Source organism: Numida meleagris, chromosome 2, assembly GCF_002078875.1.
Source record: "Numida meleagris isolate 19003 breed g44 Domestic line chromosome 2, NumMel1.0, whole genome shotgun sequence".
Lineage (NCBI taxonomy): Eukaryota > Metazoa > Chordata > Aves > Galliformes > Numididae > Numida > Numida meleagris.
Window position 1 is genome coordinate 113569414 of NC_034410.1, and position 18330 is coordinate 113587743.

At 44.2% G+C, this 18330-nt stretch overlaps 1 protein-coding gene and 5 non-coding genes across 6 annotated transcripts in view; 3 read left to right on the forward strand and 3 right to left on the reverse strand.

The window, feature by feature from the left end:
• Positions 1-16380, forward strand: part of DNAJC5B (DnaJ heat shock protein family (Hsp40) member C5 beta) — a 31506-nt gene extending 15126 nt beyond the window's left edge. The window contains exons 2-4 of the mRNA XM_021387792.1: positions 3214-3427; positions 7395-7569; positions 12547-16380. Of these exons, the coding sequence (XP_021243467.1) occupies positions 3214-3427; positions 7395-7569; positions 12547-12641 (484 nt within the window). The 3' untranslated portion in view covers positions 12642-16380. The remainder of the gene's footprint in view (positions 1-3213; positions 3428-7394; positions 7570-12546) is intronic.
• Positions 286-374, reverse strand: TRNAY-GUA. Its single transcript is given in 2 exon segments — positions 286-321; positions 338-374. It is a non-coding gene; the product is annotated as a tRNA-Tyr (tRNA).
• Positions 17124-17213, reverse strand: TRNAY-GUA. Its single transcript is given in 2 exon segments — positions 17124-17159; positions 17177-17213. It is a non-coding gene; the product is annotated as a tRNA-Tyr (tRNA).
• Positions 17464-17536, forward strand: TRNAR-ACG. Its single transcript has one exon. It is a non-coding gene; the product is annotated as a tRNA-Arg (tRNA).
• On the reverse strand, positions 17867-17939 carry TRNAR-ACG. The gene has a single exon. It is a non-coding gene; the product is annotated as a tRNA-Arg (tRNA).
• On the forward strand, positions 18242-18330 carry TRNAY-GUA. The gene is given in 2 exon segments: positions 18242-18278; positions 18296-18330. It is a non-coding gene; the product is annotated as a tRNA-Tyr (tRNA).

Sequence of the window (18330 nt, forward strand, 5' to 3'; positions counted from 1 at the left end):
CCTCACCCGTGCGGCCCTGCACACAACTCTCGCCCTCACAGCACCCTTCTTTGCACACCCAACAGACACTCCCAGTTTCCAGGTGGTGCTGCTCCTGTCAAACACACCCGTGCTCAAGACCAACAGCACCTGCCCGATCTGCAACGCAAACCACCACAGAGCGTCCTCTTCTCCTGCACCCGCCAGAGCTCCAGCCTGAGATCCCTCAAAATACGAGACGCACGGCCAGGGGTGCTAATGCACCAGTGCCGCCGACTCAAGTCGGGGCAAGAGCCAAAAGAGCACTCCTTCGAGCCGGAGTTGAACCAGCGACCTAAGGATGGCCGTGCAAGGGAGCCTACAGTCCTCCGCTCTACCAGCTGAGCTATCGAAGGAATCACAGGGACCTGCCCTGCACCACACCCTTCACGCTCCCATCCACATTATTCCTACGGCCATAGCACAGCACAACAATGCCTCTCCTCCCACTCCACACCCAGACACACTCACCTCCAACACCACTACACCTTCAACGGGCCTTCATGCACTCACTTCACCTCCCAACTGTGTCATTGCTTGCCACTGTCAAGGGCTGATGTGGTCAGTTGTGCCAGTGTGAGGAAGAAAAGAGTCGCTCATCATCTTAAAATCTGAATGACCATAAATCTACATGTTTTTTCAAGGATTGTGCCACAAATTATCTGTGTTCATTTTACTCTCCTTTTCTTTGTCTTTCTCCCTATTCTGTATTCTTAATAAACCAACATTATCTGTTAGGTACACATTTCACTTGCCAGAGACTCATGTGGGAGCTTCTAGGTACCTGTCACACTGTCTTATGTCATGGAATCATAGAATCAGAGAATGATTTCGGCTGGAAGGAACTATCAAATCCACCTAGTTCCTATCCCTTTGCTATGCGCAGAGATACTACCACTACTTGCTCAAAGTTGCTTGCCACTTGTCCTTAAGTAATTCTGGGGAGGAGGTATCCACAGCTTCTCTGGGCAACCTTTTCCAGTGCCATCAAATGTTTTTCACAAGTCAAAGTAGATGATGTCAGTTTTTCTTTCCTTATCCACCAGCACTGTAACCCCATCGCAGAAGACAATGTTGTCTTGTAGTTCTTGTTCTTACTCTTACTGTTTCTTGGGCTGAACCTAATGGAGTTCTTTCTCTCATATATACTTTCACTATATAGATCTCTGTCCCAGTACTTAATTTTATCACTGATTAGTATACGTCATCTTCGTGTGTAGAGAGTTGTTTTGTTATTGTAATATTTTTATTGAGTTTTCCCAAAACCAAAGAATATATCTCCTATTTTATTAACAGTAAAATGTTGAATGCTGTTAACATTGTAAAGGAATACTAAGCTAAAGAGAGCATGCGACTAGCATAATTTTCACTCTTTGAAATTACACTGAGTTCATATTCTTATTTTTATGGTATTTGGGGGGAAATGAAGAGGGCAGAAGAGGTCTTTGGGTCTGTTACTTGTTGGAGAATGGCCAGAGACTGATTGCCTGATGCTTCTAGCCAAGCATGAGTTTTGAGAGCAATATCTCTCCTATTTTTCATTCTAATTGCTAGGTTTTGTTTTCAGCTAAGAAAAGGAATAGATTGCATAACCTACTTAAATACTTGGATGGTACATTATGTCATTAGTCATGCAAGAATTAACTTGTTTTTCCAGTTTTCCTATTTCATATTTTATTATGTTTAAGGTACCATACGCACACTATATTAAATCTGACTGAACATGAACTTATTTATATTATTAGAGACATGTTTAAGGAGTTAGTTGTTATCTATGAGAAGACGATTTGAGTTCAGTGTACAGAACTGGAGCGACTGTTGGCAGAGGCTAATCCCAGGCTTATATCAGTCTTGATATTGCCAAAATGCCTCCAAGGCATGAACTTGCATCAAGAGCAAAGCACTTACATTTTACTAGATGAATAACATGTACTGAGACTTCAGTAGAAAGCCAAGCAGTACCCCTCTCAGAGGATAAATTTGTTAGTGCGGGCACAGAGCCTTCATATCACAATTTATTTATTTACTTACTTACTTATTCATTCATTCATTTGTTTTTTTCGTTTGTTTTGGCATAATGGGCAGGAAGCACTCAGAAAGAATATTCACAAAATACCACATAGCTGGGCTTAGGTGAGGATCACATAAGGGAACATGCTACTCAATCACTTTTAATACCACTAGAGGTCAGCACTAGTCATTACATAAATGTCCTGGGAAAATCTTATTTCTACTGCTTCAAAGGGAGTGGAGATTTTCGAAAAGATACACGTCTGTGCTTGTTCTGCAGGTACATGTGAGCTCACACTACTCCAACGTGCTTGGACGCAAACCCTCTCTTCTCCAAAGCTGCACTTCCCCAGTGTTATTTGTGAGCCAATGGTCCCACACTGCTGCTTTCAAGTTGTGGCTGTATTCAGATGCTGTAGCAATGAGTGCAGTCAGAGAAAAGAGACAGCACTGAGCTCTGTCCCAGCAAAAGCCTAAACAGCACAGACAGCCCAAAGCAGTCAGCAATCAGCTTCTGCCGTGCTAAGACTGACTCAGAAATGCGGCACTGGTGAATTAGGCCCAAAGACAGGCATTAGAAACTTGGGCTAACTTTCTATGCCTTTCCATCATGTATTTCATAAAGATGCTCTTTCAACTCCTAGATTTATTTTTCATCATCACTGTCCAGGCTCCTGCAAACACAGGCATTGTTTACAAAATTGTAATACAGTTACTATTGATAAACAATCAAACACTTGCTATAATTTTGATGGGATAAACATGTTTTTTAAAAACTTTTACAAAATCTTTATCTTTGTTGAACCTGCTAACGGATGCAAATCAGCTGGCAAACATAGTGCAACAAATGATTGTGATTTATTATCATGCTAAAATCTGTGCTTTCAGCATCTCTTCCTTACTTACTTACCTTGGGAGCTGACTAGTTCTCAAGGCATGACCTTTATGCTTAGTGTAATCAGAACACCTCTTTAAAAACACAAAAAACTTTCATTTGCAGTGTCACTTTCCTTTCACTGAATGCTCTGCATGCATTAGATCTGGAAATAAGAAGGCCCAGGGTGAACACAGTGTTCAAAATAATTGAGTCTATTTTGCAAAGGTTTATTTGTATCTGTGTATATCAACATATAGGTACACACTACCGATTTTTTTTTCTTTGTGGTTTTTTTTCCCATGTTTAAGAAAACTGGCTCTGAAATATCATCCCGACAAGAACCCTGACAACCCAGAGGCTGCCGAAAAATTTAAAGAGATTAACAATGCTCATGCAACACTGACTGATCTATCCAAGCGAAACATATATGACAAGTATGGATCCTTGGGGCTCTATGTGGCAGAACAGTTTGGGGAGGAAAATGTTAACACGTACTTCATGCTCTCTAGCTGGTGGGCAAAGGTAAGCTGTTCTTTTCTGTTGAAAAGCAAGTATTGCGATGCACGCAGGTACTTACATATACTGGGAACCCTTTGAAAAACCTGGTATTTGACAAAGAGTAGGATCAGGATTTAAAATGCTAATAAAAGCTTAATTAAACAATAATAAATATTGGAAAATCAACAGTGGCAGATACAGCATCAGCTCAGAAGAGAGCTAATATAAAATATTTTCTTTTTCTTTCTAACTTGGTAAATACTTGAGTGCATATTTTGTAACACTTCCAGACATTAATTAGATTTGAATCTGGTGCTCAAGGTTAATTTTGACTTTCTTTTCTGTAATGACTAAATAAAAGTGACTCATTGTTCAAAAATGAGAAGTCCCACTTACGTGACAACCAGTTAATAAGTTATTACAGCACAAATATAGCTGTGTTCTTTGCTATATATAGCACTCGGCATAAGTAAGCAATAATAATACATAACACTGTGGGATTATGGTGTCATATATGTGCCCTGTCAGTTTGTGGTGAGGGGGTGAGAGAAGGGATGTGGAAGAAGTGAGAACTGGGGAGTGGAGGAAGAGATCAGGAAAGGAACAGCATGATGCATCAAATCCTGATATACTGCTCAAGGGAAAACGCATCGCGGAGCGCTCTAGTGATAAGAGTTGTGTTGGTGTGCTCTGTTATGTCACTGTTGTCCTCCAGTGTTTCTATAAGTCAAATTCTGGTGTTTCAGCAAAAATGAGATGTTACAGAAATGTAACAAACCAGCAGGATCACAATATGCAAAATCCATGCTCTCCCTACCTATTTCCAGCAACGAAATGACCAGAAAGCCAAGGGCTCTGCTGGACCAAATGGGAAATGGTTTGAACTGCATGAAGCAAGCTTGCTATGACAGCTCTGATCTGAGATCAGAGGAACACGCATTGTTGTGCTAATGATGGATCAGGCCAGTGCTTCACTGCTCTTTGCAACAGGGAGATCACTTGGGCAGTTCTGTGGGTCTGGGAAGCCATAATTTGTATGTTGGGTCAGACGGAAATGGTTCAAATGCCAAAAAATCCCAGTGTTGAAATGACAGCTGCACAGCTGGAGTGGCCTCCTCAGAAGCTGCCTGGAGGCTGCCTACCTGCAGCTGCTGCAGCTGGATCCTGATGCAGGCCAGGCTCCCCCACAGCTGCTTTCTGCCCCTAATGGATCTTTCCCTCTTCTCTTTGCTGTTCTTTCACACTTTTCTTCAGCCTCTTAGTCATAGCTCAGGTGCCAGGAAGCATTCCCTTAGAGCTGAGAGAACAACTGTATTGAATCCTCTAACAGTCTTGATAAATAAGGTTTTCTTCACATTAAGCTTTATTTCTTCTTCTGCTTGCTGATCGTTAACAGAGATTTTATGAAGTGCAAGATCCTCTGTGGTTACCATATCAGGAACAGAAATAACTGCTATGGCTTTGACTCATAAGAAGAGCAACAGAAAGTAGAGAGAAACTAGTAAGTTCCTAAGAGCTAAAGGAGTGTGTGGAGAGATTGAAGGGAGCTGTATCCAGGAGATGAGAAGAGATACACTGAATATCCCAGAAAAATTTGTCACCACTTCCTGGGTTTTAAGAATTCTGTGTAGAATACCCAGGAAGAATCCAAAATATCTACATGGCATCATCTGAGGATTGCCACCAGCAGTCTCCTCTGTCCCTCCTCCATCCCAAAATCTCGCCACCTTTAAAGTACAGACAGGTCACCAAATGTTTTTTTTTTTCCAAACTGAGGTCACTATTCCTCATCTCTTTTTTTCTCACATACAAACACTGAGTCAGCTTCAGATTTTTGTATTATCTATCAGAATATTACTGAAGTCTGACTGCAGATGATTACTGGACCCCTAATTTCCTCCATTCTGATATGAAGAACGTAGAGACAACATCTTTTGCTCCTTATGTTCAACTACCAAAATTCATGGTAAATCCTCTTTCCTATCACACACTCAGAAAATCTGACAATCATGAGGAGGTGTATCATTAGAAGTGAAGAAATTCGAATGAAAAGAGAAATGCAATGTGAAAATTACTTTTTTGGAAGTGTCGGTCTTCTTAACAGTCATATTAATCTTGGAACATACTAATGTGAATAATGGGTACTTGAACTGCTCATCCACTGGCAGGCAGAGGAGTTGTTCATTCAACTATTATAGCAAAAAGCAATTTTCCCTCTTCTATGAAGACAGTTTATTGATCACATTAGAGTTCCTGATTTACCAACTAAGATATTTTAAATACAAAAAATTTACACATCTAAAGTACCGTTAATAAATTCAAATATATATTTGACTCTATACACATTCATTCTTTTTTCATTCTGTCAATTGTGCTTATTTTTTTCCCCATTATGGCATACATGATAAACAGGCGCTTAACTTCTTTCAGGGGTTCTGAGATTTCTAACAGTTTCAGATGTCAGCTGGAAGGAAAATGTTTTAAAACAGTATGTCTGAGTCCTCCTTGTCTTTTAAAAGCATTTTGTTCACTCTTGCTGTATTTATGAATAGAATGGATCATCATTGGCCTTGAGCCTGCGAACATATAAATGGTAAATATTATGTATGTAATGATCTTATTACCTTCAAAGCCCAAGTTAACACTGCCTGAGACATAACTGTTATTTACACAGCTGCATTGTCAACGTTTGACAATATTCTGGAATCTGGGCTTTATTTCTTCTTCGCCCATGTATTTATTTATGAACATAACAAATAACTGCAAGAGCATGTAAGTCAAACTGTATGTAGTAAAGGACAGCCTGGATACCTATAACACTAGAGCCCGGATGTACCTTCAAGCTAACTCTTGCGTATCTAGTGGGCACAAAGGTGTTCAGTCTTTATACAAGCATATTCCCCATATCAGCTGTGGTTCCCTTTTTAAGGAACATCATTGGCTCTGCTTTTCTCCTGTATTACTATGCCCATGAAGAGATGTGGAGGGTTCTTAACCACAAACACCTTGCCCAGGCCTGGGTGCATGCACGGAACACCAGATGGCAATGCCATCCTACAGGCTCCCCTCCTGCAGCTCCCATCCCACCACCACCATGTGGCACTCAGCCCAAGCACAAGTATTTGTGGAGTTGTGCTGGAAACCCAGACAGTGATCTATCTGCAGGAAGAAAACCTCCGAAAGTTCAAGTTTTCTGGCTGAGATCACTGCTCTCATCCCCTAGAAGCCATGCTGGCTCCAGTAAAGCCTTCGTACTTTGTGCACCAGGGACAAGAGTGACTGGGGCAATGCTGGTGAGAGCTTCTTGTTGCCAAAGTTCCCGGATCAAGAACCCACAGCCCAAAAAGTCTAATTTAGGAGCTGTCATCTCTGTGTTCCTGTGCAGGCTAAAGAGGAGAAAGAAATACCTCCAATGGGCAACTCAAGTCCTCCCAGGGCTGAATCACCCTCTGGAAGAGCTTTTAACTTTCCATCACCTATGTGGGGAGCTCATGGAGACTGCAGTCCTAATTTAGATGCCTTAGTTTAGTGCCTAAAGTTATGTGGGATGCAGCTGGGTCTTTGCTTCTTTTTCTCTTGGCTTTGTTATTGACAAGAACCTGCCAGTAAATAAGTGTTTGAGAAAAAAGATCTTGGGCAAATGAGTCATTTTTAAGATGGAAATGAGTCATTTTAAAGTGGGTGCGGTTTTGCATACTGCCTGGAGGTGTTTTCTGAGGGCCGCCAGCTGAAGACAGACTTTGAGGAGTTGGGCATGCGGGGGCCTGTTTGTTGGTGGCAGACGTGGTCCTGAGTGTCACGTAGGAGCTGGTGGATGAGGAGGGCTCTGGAAGATCTGGTCCTTACTTAGGCCCCTGTCCAGCGATTGGACTCTTCTGAGTCCGAGCACGTAGGAGCCTGAGTTCCTTTGATGATCCTCTTTCTAGAGGCTGCCACAAGTTTCAGGAAGGTCGTTGCTCATGGAGTTTTCCTCCCCCTGTCTTTAACCCAGGGTCTGTTCGCAGTCTGCGGCCTCCTGACAGGCTGCTACCTCTGCTGCTGCCTCTGCTGCTGCTTCAACTGCTGCTGTGGAAAGTGCAAACCGAAAGCACCCGAAGGGGAAGAGCAGGAGTTCTGTGTGTCTCCAGAAGACTTGGAAGAACAAATTAAGAACGACATGGAAAGAGGTGTGTGGCTCACTGCGCAGCAAAGCTGTTCAGTACAGTCTGCAGAGCCTGTAGGCCAGACGTTCTGCTTGTGATGTTGAGGCTGATTCCAGACCTCGATGGAGATTTGCCAGTTCTCTCCAGCTAACACCATGACCAGATGAACTTCCCAAGCTGTATGTTAATGAAAACCTAAACTTAGCACCAATAACTAATTATCTCCTCTATCTCTTATTAGACACAAACATCAGAAGTCTCAGGGCTCATTTAAAGAGATGTTCACACCCTAACCCCATACCCGTTGTTTCATATCCTAGATCCCGCATGTATGCATCAGGCTCTGCCTGGGCGAGTGCTTGCTACATCTCACTTGCCTGAATTAGCACATCCATTTTAAACTCAGGTAAAATCCATTGCTTACTGACATGGCCCAGCCACACCCATTCAAGAAAAGGCTTAAAGAAAAGAAGCAGAGCTTCCAACAGTGAGGTTGTGCAGCAGCCTAAGAGAGTCTGAATGGGAGCTGCCACGGTCCTGCCCCCTCCACCCCAAGCTGCTCTCTGTCTTCTGCACTGCGAGCAGCAATTGTGCTGTGTCACCGGGAGCCAAATCTTGGATACAACCCAGATGAAAACTAATCCTCTCTAAAAAGTGAGTAGGTCCCACCAGCTTAACTCCCTGCTGTGCCTTACACTAATACCAACTCAAAGAAGGGAGCATGGGCTTGAGGCAGCAGGACCCCTTCACAGCAGGTCACTCTCTTTGCTTGCCTTCAACACATCCCCCAGTCTACACATGCAGGTTTTGGCTTTCCCAAAGGCTGATGATTTCCTATTTGGCACTAGTTATATATTTTGAACCAAGAGCCCTAATCTAGTCTGTTGAAATGAGGCAGAGTTTTGCCTGGCGAGTTTCACCTTTGCTTAGGCCACTTTTCAGTTCCAAATTTATATTAACTATGATTAGTATTATTTTTTTATTTTTATTTTTTTGAGGAAAGACCTAGGCAGTCAGCTCACCCTTGTTTGCTTCCATTGCTATGGAAGGTCTTATGCTGTTACATTCTTACGTTTATTATGCTTAAATTAGCATAATGTGACTGCAAAGGTCACATTTCCTTAGCAGGAAGAGTTTTTCCCTCCCTTTTCACACAAATTTACCCTTCCATAAATATGCCACAAAACCCTTATAGTAATTGAAACAAATGCTATTTATATAACCAATATATCAATGAATGTTGTTTTTAGATTGGTTTTGCCTACAGGCATAGCACAATAAATACAGCCAGCTTAAAAATTGATCATACTTGGTCAGTCAGTGCAAAGGCCACAAAAAAAAATGAGTGGAACATTTATAAACACAATGCATTACTTGAAATAAAGATAATGTACTGTAAGACATTAAAAGAGAGACATTCAAAGTTAGGCTGGATGGGGCTCTGAGCAACCTTATTTGGCTGTAGATGTCCCTGTTCATTGCAGGGGAGTTGGACTAGATGACCTTTAAAGGTCCCTTCTAACTCAAACAATTCTGTGATTCTATAATTAAGCACCTGAGAATTGTAAACATAAAATTAGTCTTGGTACTTGTGAATCTGAGTCTATGACACCATAATCAAGTCTGAAATAGGACAGTATAACTTGGAAGGATAATTTTTTTTTAATTCAGCTTTTTTTTTTTTTTTTTTTGTAATTTGGCAGGCATTTTGCTGTCCTCCACAATCCAAAAATCCAGGACCAGTTTCCCCAGAGTTAGGAAAAAATGTGGTCCCTCCTTCTGGCACTGGTGATGTTTATTGACACAAGTTCTGCAATTTTAGGCCATCTTCCCATCCCTTTACTCACACCAAGTCTCACCAAAATATCCACTAAAAAAAAAAAAAGAGTGCATGTTTAGCAAAGTACCAGCATGTTTTAAGTACTTTGAAGAAAACATTAAGTGTATAGGTAGGGCCTGAAGAAAACTAGTTATTTCTACCTTTCCTAGAATTCTATTCAGCCTTGCTACATTTTCTTGCCAATCAAAACCAGCATGCATAATTAGAATAGAACTCTCCACATTTTAGAATTAAATGAAAAAGAAAACAACAAATCAAGAATAAAAGGAAAAACTTCATGACAGAGGATGATGTGAGCATCTTTTCTGTAACTGATAGGAAAATAGGCACTGCATTTAGAGAGATGAAGGATAATTGGCTCTAACTGCACTTCCTTTCCCTCTTCTCCCAGCCAGAATTTAGAGATGCTGGTCAAAAGGATTCAGGTGACCTAGAATGGCAAAGATTGGGCTTTTTTCAGTAGACATTTTCAAATGTTGAGCCAGAGAAATGAATACTTCCTTTCTGTAATGATTAGAAGTGTTCCCGTAGGTAATTCAGAAGCAAATGTAATCACTCCTGCAGCAGATTTCATTTTGGAGGAGGAGATGATACAAGAATCCAAATTCTTCACATGCCCTCTGCCCACAGACTGAGCACTCTAGCTAGTGATTAATTTCTTTGCTTCCTGCTGTACCCAGTATATATATTATCACTAGCCAGAACTTTTCTGACTGAGGTCAAAATGTAGATTCTAAAACTAAGGCCATACTTTGTTATATCCAAATATTTGATAGTCAGTCATTGCTTTTCTGAGGAAGGCAACAGCAGTAAAACATCACAATTCCTGATGCTAAAATCCTCTGAGAGCAACTCCACCAGTTCTTGCTGTGCTCAGTGGGAGCTGCTTGGAGCCAGTCATACTGCTCAGAAAAAGCAATATGCATGTTCTGGGAGTGGATATTTAGACATGACATTAAAAAAGCATCAAGTACAGTAATCTGTATCGCACCACAGTTTTACAGATGACCTGAGACCCTTTGACACTGGCAGAGGGAAGCACTGTGCACATGTCTGCAGTGTGGGCATGTGATGTTTACTTATTTTCAGATACACACACACACTGCAGGTTGCCAGATTTTGCTCCTGTTGAAGGCAACCCTTCTGCTGACTTTTGTGGCCCCAGGTGAGACGATATTTGAATTTGGATTGCCTTGGTACTTCAATGATGAGCTCAAACTGTTTGTCAGGTTTTCTCTCCTCTCTTGTTTCATTATCACCACAAGACATTTCTAGACCAACTTTCATTTTACAGAAAATGAAATCCAGGAGAAAAGAAGAAAAAAGGAAAAAGAACACGAATAACAAAATAATTTCACAACTCAGAAGCAATAAGTTTTTAGCACTTCATTGTCTCCTCCGCACTCCATATGATACCAATGTAGGCGAACAGTGAGCAAGAGCTATCTATAGAAAGCAGTTTAAACTGTGAATTCTGCTGCACCTCCATTCTGCAGCTCTCCATTAACAAGCTATATTTGTTCAGTTTATTATGCCAGAGGTCCCTGCTCTGATAAAAAGCATCATACATCTTAGAAGGGTGTAGGCAGCAAAATAGTTATGGAAGGTTTCAGCTCAGGACTGTCCACAGAGCAGCTGGAAGCAACACAACATATTTTCAGTGGGTTCTGTTCCCTTGTTGCACATCTGGATATTACAGCAACATTAACTGCTGGTCTCTGCACTCCATAAATGATCTTCCAAGAAATGAACAACTTGGAGGCAGCAGAGGGTGGGAGGGAATGCTGCTCGGAAAACTGGAAAATACATAGCAACTTAAAAATGGATTGGAACTGCCAAACTAATGATAACCCGCACTGAGCTCTAAGAATTAATTACTCATGTACTTTTAGAAGTTATGAAACATGTCTGTCTTTGTCCTTGTGTCTAAATTAGGAACTGCCCATACAGAGAGGCTGCTCAGCATTTAATCATCCTTGCCTTTCACATTGTAGGAGTCAAAGAAGTTCTGCCCGCACTGAGGGGAAGCCGTATGGCAAGCAGTTAGGTTCCTGCTCCGGGTTAAGTTACTTCACTACGTTACATCTTCTGCCCATGATTCATCCCATCAACTGCCATGTAAACAAGAGGAAATGTCAGATTATGATTTTTTCCTAAGTACTCCATCATATGGGAAAAAAAGTCATAATTTGTATTCAATTACTCTGAAGCCTGTGTTAATTTCAAGAGAAAGATAGCTGAAAGATTTTCATATGGAAGCACCTTCACCAAGATTGCTGAACCTTTAAAAGGCACTCTCTGAGACCCAAGTACCCTCCTCCCCCCCGCAAAAGGTGGCTTGGAAAGAAGTCCAGGAGAAAGGCAAATAAATCTTGTTCATCATCAGAGTGAACAAACAGCCATTGGGGAACTTCACAAGGGCTGAACTTCTCTCCGCTCTGCAACAAATGTATTTTTTTACAGATATATTGGGAAACCAAGCATATAACTGAATGGAATGAGAAAGTACAAAGTTGTAAGAAGTCATATAGTGATAGTGTGAGTTTTTGGCAGTTCCAAACTCATCAAAACAATAGTTCTCAAAATCCTATTGAAAATATATTACATGGGACTTCAGAATGCAATTTAACACTTTTATATATCTTGCTGGCTTTCAAGATGTCTGATCTCTTCACTCTCAAGTATTTTACTGCTTGCACACTTTTTTCCTTTTAACTCTATTCTTTCTTCACTTTTAACTTTGTCTTCCTCGAGACTCATTCCAGGCCCACTCCTGCTCACGCTGCCAAGGTCAGTGCTTGCTGAGTCACAGCAGCACTTAGTGTGTTCTGACTTTTGCAGGAACAAGCACTTGTGACTGGAACAGGCAGGGACCCTTATCTGCCAGCCTCCACAGAGCACCAGGTAAAGCCATTGCCCAGTTTAATAACAATAGCAATAGCCACTCTGAAATCTGCTGTTATGCATGGACAAGGTGTAAGAGCATCTGTGGACGCGGTGTGAACATCTCTGTCTCTTCAGTAGGCGCACAGCGGTCTCTGAAGTCAAGATTAAGCTGTAAGCCAGGACAGCAGATGAAATGTGGTGCCAGAAACAAGTCTGACTTTGGCAGCAAGTGAAGGATTTACTTGAAGTAATTTTTGTCTCCTTCCTCTGTTTAGATGGAGAAACTCCTATTGTGCTTCAGCCGACAAACGCAACTGAAAAGACACAGCTCATAGGGGACAGCCATCGGAGCTACTGCACAGACTCCTAGAGTGGGCATACACGGCCTGGTGGTGCTTCCCAGCAAGTGTCACAGCAAGGAAAAACGTGTGACAAGCTCTTCAGCCTGTATCTGTAACTGCCTTTAAGCTAATAAGGGGTAACCTCAGAGTAATTTCCCGTCAAGGCAGAATCTCCCTCTAGGCCACTTCAAGTAGTTTCAGATCTACCCTCTGCAAGGAGATGCCTACAGACAGTGCAGAGCTCTCAGTGGTTCAGACTGCCTTCTTCACATGGTCTTCCCCCTACAACACTCTCCTTGGTGCAGCTGCTCTTCTCCCTGGCCCTCAGCTGGGGTTTCACCTCCCAGATGTGGTCCCAAGCCCTCTCCAGACACACCAGCTCCATCCCTCTGTGCCCTGGGGAAGATTACCCTCAAAGGAAAATCAGTGGCAAGGCAGGTATGGCTTCTCAAATTGGAAGCACTCTCTGGTAAGCAGGCAGTGCCTTACTGATGCCCAATTCTGGCAGCTGGAAATCTGAGCCAGGTTGATGTGCTCCAGGGTCATTCAGGTAGTGGCAACAGGACAGATGACTCAAAATCCAGGAGCATCAACCAGCATGATACGCATGTAGGCTCTGTGTCCTCCTGCACATATGCAGATCATGCCTGCACAAGCTGCAAACACCCTGGGGAGAGGGTTGCTGGCCCTGGGCTCTCCTATCCCCACTGCCACCACGAAGCCCTCCCATTCTTGCATGGATGGGTCTGCTGCTCATGCCAGGCAGCCTCAGCTTTTCCATTCGCAGCTGCAATGTGCTGGAAGTTGATCCTCAGCCAACAGCTTTTTGCTGCCTTGCTCACTGCATGGTGCCCCTGGCCACTGTCCACACCACCCTGGTGGCACTGGGATGGCATCCATGCCACGTGCACTGCCTTGTGGAACAGCGAGGACTTGGCAGGGCAGGAGGTGGCAGAAGAGCAAGCATCCTCCTCGCAGTCTTTGTCCTTAGGTGAGCCTAGGTCCTCCTCTCTGCCACAGCAGAGGGGCTTTCTTTAAAGAAGTAGGGATGAGAAGCATGCTGACAATGATAACCTTGAGTACACAAAACACTCAGTTTTGAGCAAAAATGTGATGCCTGTGCATTTCTGAAAAATGAATCAGGTGTATACCGCTGTGCAAATTAGTGGAGTTACGTGTGGGTACAGCTAAAGCAAGCATAGAGAAATGAGACCCCTAATTTGAAAGAGCTAAAGAAGACACTCTGAGATCTTAAACTTAGAACTTCACTCATTTAACACAGTAGTTTAAGGCTTAGACAGATGAATTTCACTTTATTGATCACGTTACATCAATCACTGTCAGTTCTCTACATTTGCTATTTTTGTTCCTCTAATCACAGTGCTGTGGCCCAAAGGGGGGAAGTAATGTACCACTAAATATAGAGACCAGTGAACGTATAGCTAGTCAAAAATCTTATTCCCTTCTTTAAAATTGGATTCTGTGGTTGTGAAACATTATTGTCTTTCTTCTATTCTCACCTTTCACATCAAATGTCATTTAGTGGCAGCTAAATATATGAGAAAAGAGTGTGTTTCATAGCACTTGCAATCACTCCAAGTCAAGAAGTACTCCTTTCAACATTTCTTTAAAATTCCCACAATGCATGGATATCTAAAAATCTATTAACTCTAGTTCAGACTATATGTCTGTTCTCCAGGTGCGGGCACTGGAGCCAGCTGACGCTCACATTGTCCTCAAGGAAACCTTCTATCTGTGAAGTCCCTCATCCTGCTCCCATGGAAGCACCCTTGGTTTCACCAACAGCCACAGACTGATGCCAGGGAAAGAGAGGTAAATCCCCTCTTAGTAAAAGCATTTTGGCAATTTTATTCGCACACAACACCCTTGATGGCCCTCAGGACTCCAGTGTTTGTGCCAGGTCCCAAGTTTAATGAAATCAAGGAAATGACTGGGAGAAGTCCCATAAGTCATGTGGATCTCATTTACTCTTTCTAAATAAGAGATTTTGCTTGGGAAAGATTTATGACTCGATCTTGCAGAGCAATGCAAATACAAGCGAGCTGCTGCACGTTTACAAAGCCCTTTTACTGACATGAGGATCTGAACAGAAAAACCACAAAATGTATTATCTCAGACAGCCAAAAACCCCAAACAAACCATTGGCCAAGACTCTGAGTGGGTTCCTCAGGATTTATAGCTTGAAAACCGGAACCCACAGTTTGGCATTCAAAAAGGCAAGGTGGTTTTCAGGGTACCAGAGCATCTGCCACTCTCCCTGCTGTCAGGATCGGCTGTTTTGAGGACATGTGGAGAAAGGATGAATAAGGATTCCAGGATTCGGCTGTTCCATGTGGGTTCACTTGTTTGTTTTGCTTTTCAAAAAAGCTGCTAAAGGGAACACAGCTGTGCTTACATGATCTGTTTCTATGTAGAGTTCAGTCGCACACCCATTAACTTTCTCTAAAGGTACAGTTCCTCAGTTTTTTGTTCGATTGCGCTGCATTTCTTCAGATGTAAAGTACGGTGTATTCCAACCTACCTTTCCTGTCAAAGCTTCTGACTAATAAAGCTTGCACGTAGGAATTGCAGCACTCCCTTTACTTTTCCAAACCATCAACAACTTCACTGCAGTAACAGATGAAGCACCCTTTGAGATAGCTGTCCAAAAGGAAGGCCTTGCAACCTGACAAGCAGCTGCTCAGGATTTCCCTGAAAAGGAACTGGGTCTTGGATTGCAGCAGATCTATGCAAAACAGCCAGGGGTGTAGCCACATACTGCAAAAGCGTCCTTTACACAATGCAGGATGCTTGTCTAAAAGTTCAGCAGGGGGTTAAAGTGATGCAACGCAACAGTTTTGCTGGCATAAGGGCCCACATGGAAAGATTTCCACCAGTACAGGGTCTATGCTGATGCTGGAGACTGTGGCAGAGCTCCTGTATCTCTCTGGGGCTGGGAGCTCACTGGGGGATTCTGTATCTGTCCAAGACCCAGCACAGAGTGACAAATAACCTGGGCCTGCTACAGGACAGGAGAGCTTCCTGCTAGGATAGTATCCAGCCTCTGTGACCAACAGAAGCTCAAGCGTTTGAAAAATAGATGAGGAGCAGCAGCTTTGTCTGGAGGTATTCTCTAAGATCTGTCCTTTTGAGTGCTTGAGTATTAACACATACCCAGACTCATTCAAAATGCAGAATGAGAGAAATCTTAGTGGGTTTAGGACTAACATCAACAAAATGTAATGGAATATTGGCAGGAAGGTTAAACCTCTCCTGCCTTACCACCAACATCCACCTCTAACATTGTGGGCCATTACTTTCGGAGCAGCCCTTGTACAATAAAACCACTCTGCTTAATCCAAGTCACATCAAACGTTACTGCATGCCATTTCATTTCATCACTTTCCTTCCCTAAGGATTAATACCTAAAATAAGGGGATGGTTTCAGTTGTTTTTTTTTTTAATGGCATTTTTGCTTTTTTTTTTTTTTTTTAATAAAATCATTAAAAATTATACGGAGAGGTGCAGAACTTGGGAACTGCTGCCTCTGGTCTGGCCCCACATGCAACCACACAAGGGGCTGTATGCAGGACATGTCCAGAGAAGGACACTGAAGCTGTGGAGGGTCTGCGGCACAAGTCTTAAGGGGAGTGGCTGAGGGAGCTGGGACTGTTCAGTCTAGAGAAGAGGTAGCTCACGGGAGACCTTATCGCTCTCTGCAACTGCCTGAAAGGAGATTGTGGGGAGATGGGGGTTGACCTCTTCTCCCATGTAACAGCATTAGGATGAGAGGGAATGGTCTTCAGCTGCACCTGGGGAGGTTCAGATTGGATATTAGGAACAAATTATTCTCAGAAAGTGGCGATGCATTGGAACAGGCTGACCATGGATGTGGTGGAGTCACTATTCCTGGAGGTGCTCAAGAGACGTGTGGATGTGGCACTGAGGGACATGCTTAGAGGGCATGGTGCGGATGGGCTGATGGTTGGACTAGACGATCTTAGAGGTCTTTTCCAACTTTAATAGTTCTGAGAGGTGGGCAGGGTGTCACCGTGCACTGGGGGGCACCTGAGTGTGTGGAACCAATGTCATACTGCATGGAAACACCAAGGTGCTTCCTTGTGCTGGAAAAACAGGATGTCTAGGGGAGAGGAGGTTCTGAGAAAAGCCCTCAGAACTTCAATATCAATTTCAACACCGCAATTAACCAGGGCAATCCCAACAGGTGTTCTGACTTGCTTTGGGAGGGCTTGTGGTCAACTGGAGTGAGCACGTGTCTCGTTTCCCAGCACTGCCTGCAGTCAAGAGTGCCACAGCAAGTCTTTGGGAAGCTGGGTTTGCAGTGCGGGTGGGTCTGTTATAGAGAAACAGAACTGGCAGCTGCTTTAAGAATAATTAGTTTGAATTACTTTTGGGGGAGTGGCAGTTGTAACTGTGGGGTAGGGAAGACAGCGCCCAGCCTCACGTATTGTGCCGCGAGAAGAAAAAAAAAAGAAAAAAATTAAACCGTCTCCTTCGAGCCGGAATCGAACCAGCGACCTAAGGATTCCCGCAGGAAGCGCCACTACAGTCCTCCGCTCTACCAGCTGAGCTATCGAAGGGACTTGGTCATTGGCGCTCCAGCACAATGGATCAACGTATTAAGCTGTGGCTGCGTGGCGCATGCGCAGTGCGCACTGTTCCGCTGAGAGCTGGCCGGAGCCTGGGCTGGCGGTGCAGCGGGGCAAGGGCTGGCGAGAGTGGGAGGGGGCCCAGCGCGCCTCGCACGGAGGAGGAGGAGAAGAGGATGGCAGCCCGGGCGTCTGGGGGCGTTGGGCTCTAGACTGTAGCGAGAGAAACATTTTGCGTGCCGGGCCAGTGGCGCAATGGATAACGCGTCTGACTACGGATCAGAAGATTGTAGGTTCGACTCCTGCCTGGCTCGTGTTTTTTCTCACACGCGTAGAGTTGGCGTCCCTCTTTTAACCCGAGCTCCTCCTTTCATACCACCTGCACGCCCAGCAGTTAACTGGGTCTCCCAGACCCTATAACGCAGTCACCGCCAGCCGCGTTCTGACGCTTCCTAATTTGGGAGTTGTGTATTTAAGACGTAAAAGAAAGAGTTTTTTTCCTTTTCTCCTTGCGTAGTGCCGAAGGGAGCTGCGCTCCCAACCCCACCCAAGCAGGGCGGGTTTGCTGCCCACCCGGAGGAGACCCCCGAAGGCTCAGCAGCAGTTACGCGGTCACCTGGGCAGGACGCGACGCCAAAACAATGCGAGCCAGGCAGGAGTCGAACCTACAATCTTCTGATCCGTAGTCAGACGCGTTATCCATTGCGCCACTGGCCCCGGACGCGAACCTTACCTAAGCCGCCGCCCACTCAGCGAGCGTCTCGGTTAGCGTCGGCGTTGCAACGGTATGAAAGTTCCAGGGTCGCCAGGCCGCAGCCCGCACAGTGCCGCGGGACTGGGACAGAGGCGGGAGGACCGCGTGGCAGCGCCAGCCCGCCCCTGCAGCACGCACACGGCTATACCCATTACCCGCCATGAGAAGCACGCGCCGCCCAGCTGCCTGCAGAATGCGCATGCTCAGCGCCACGCGCATGGAGGGGCGGGACCTTGGCCGGCAGTCGGCGGGTGGTGCGCAAGTCCCTTCGATAGCTCAGCTGGTAGAGCGGAGGACTGTAGTGGCGCTTCCTGCGGGAATCCTTAGGTCGCTGGTTCGATTCCGGCTCGAAGG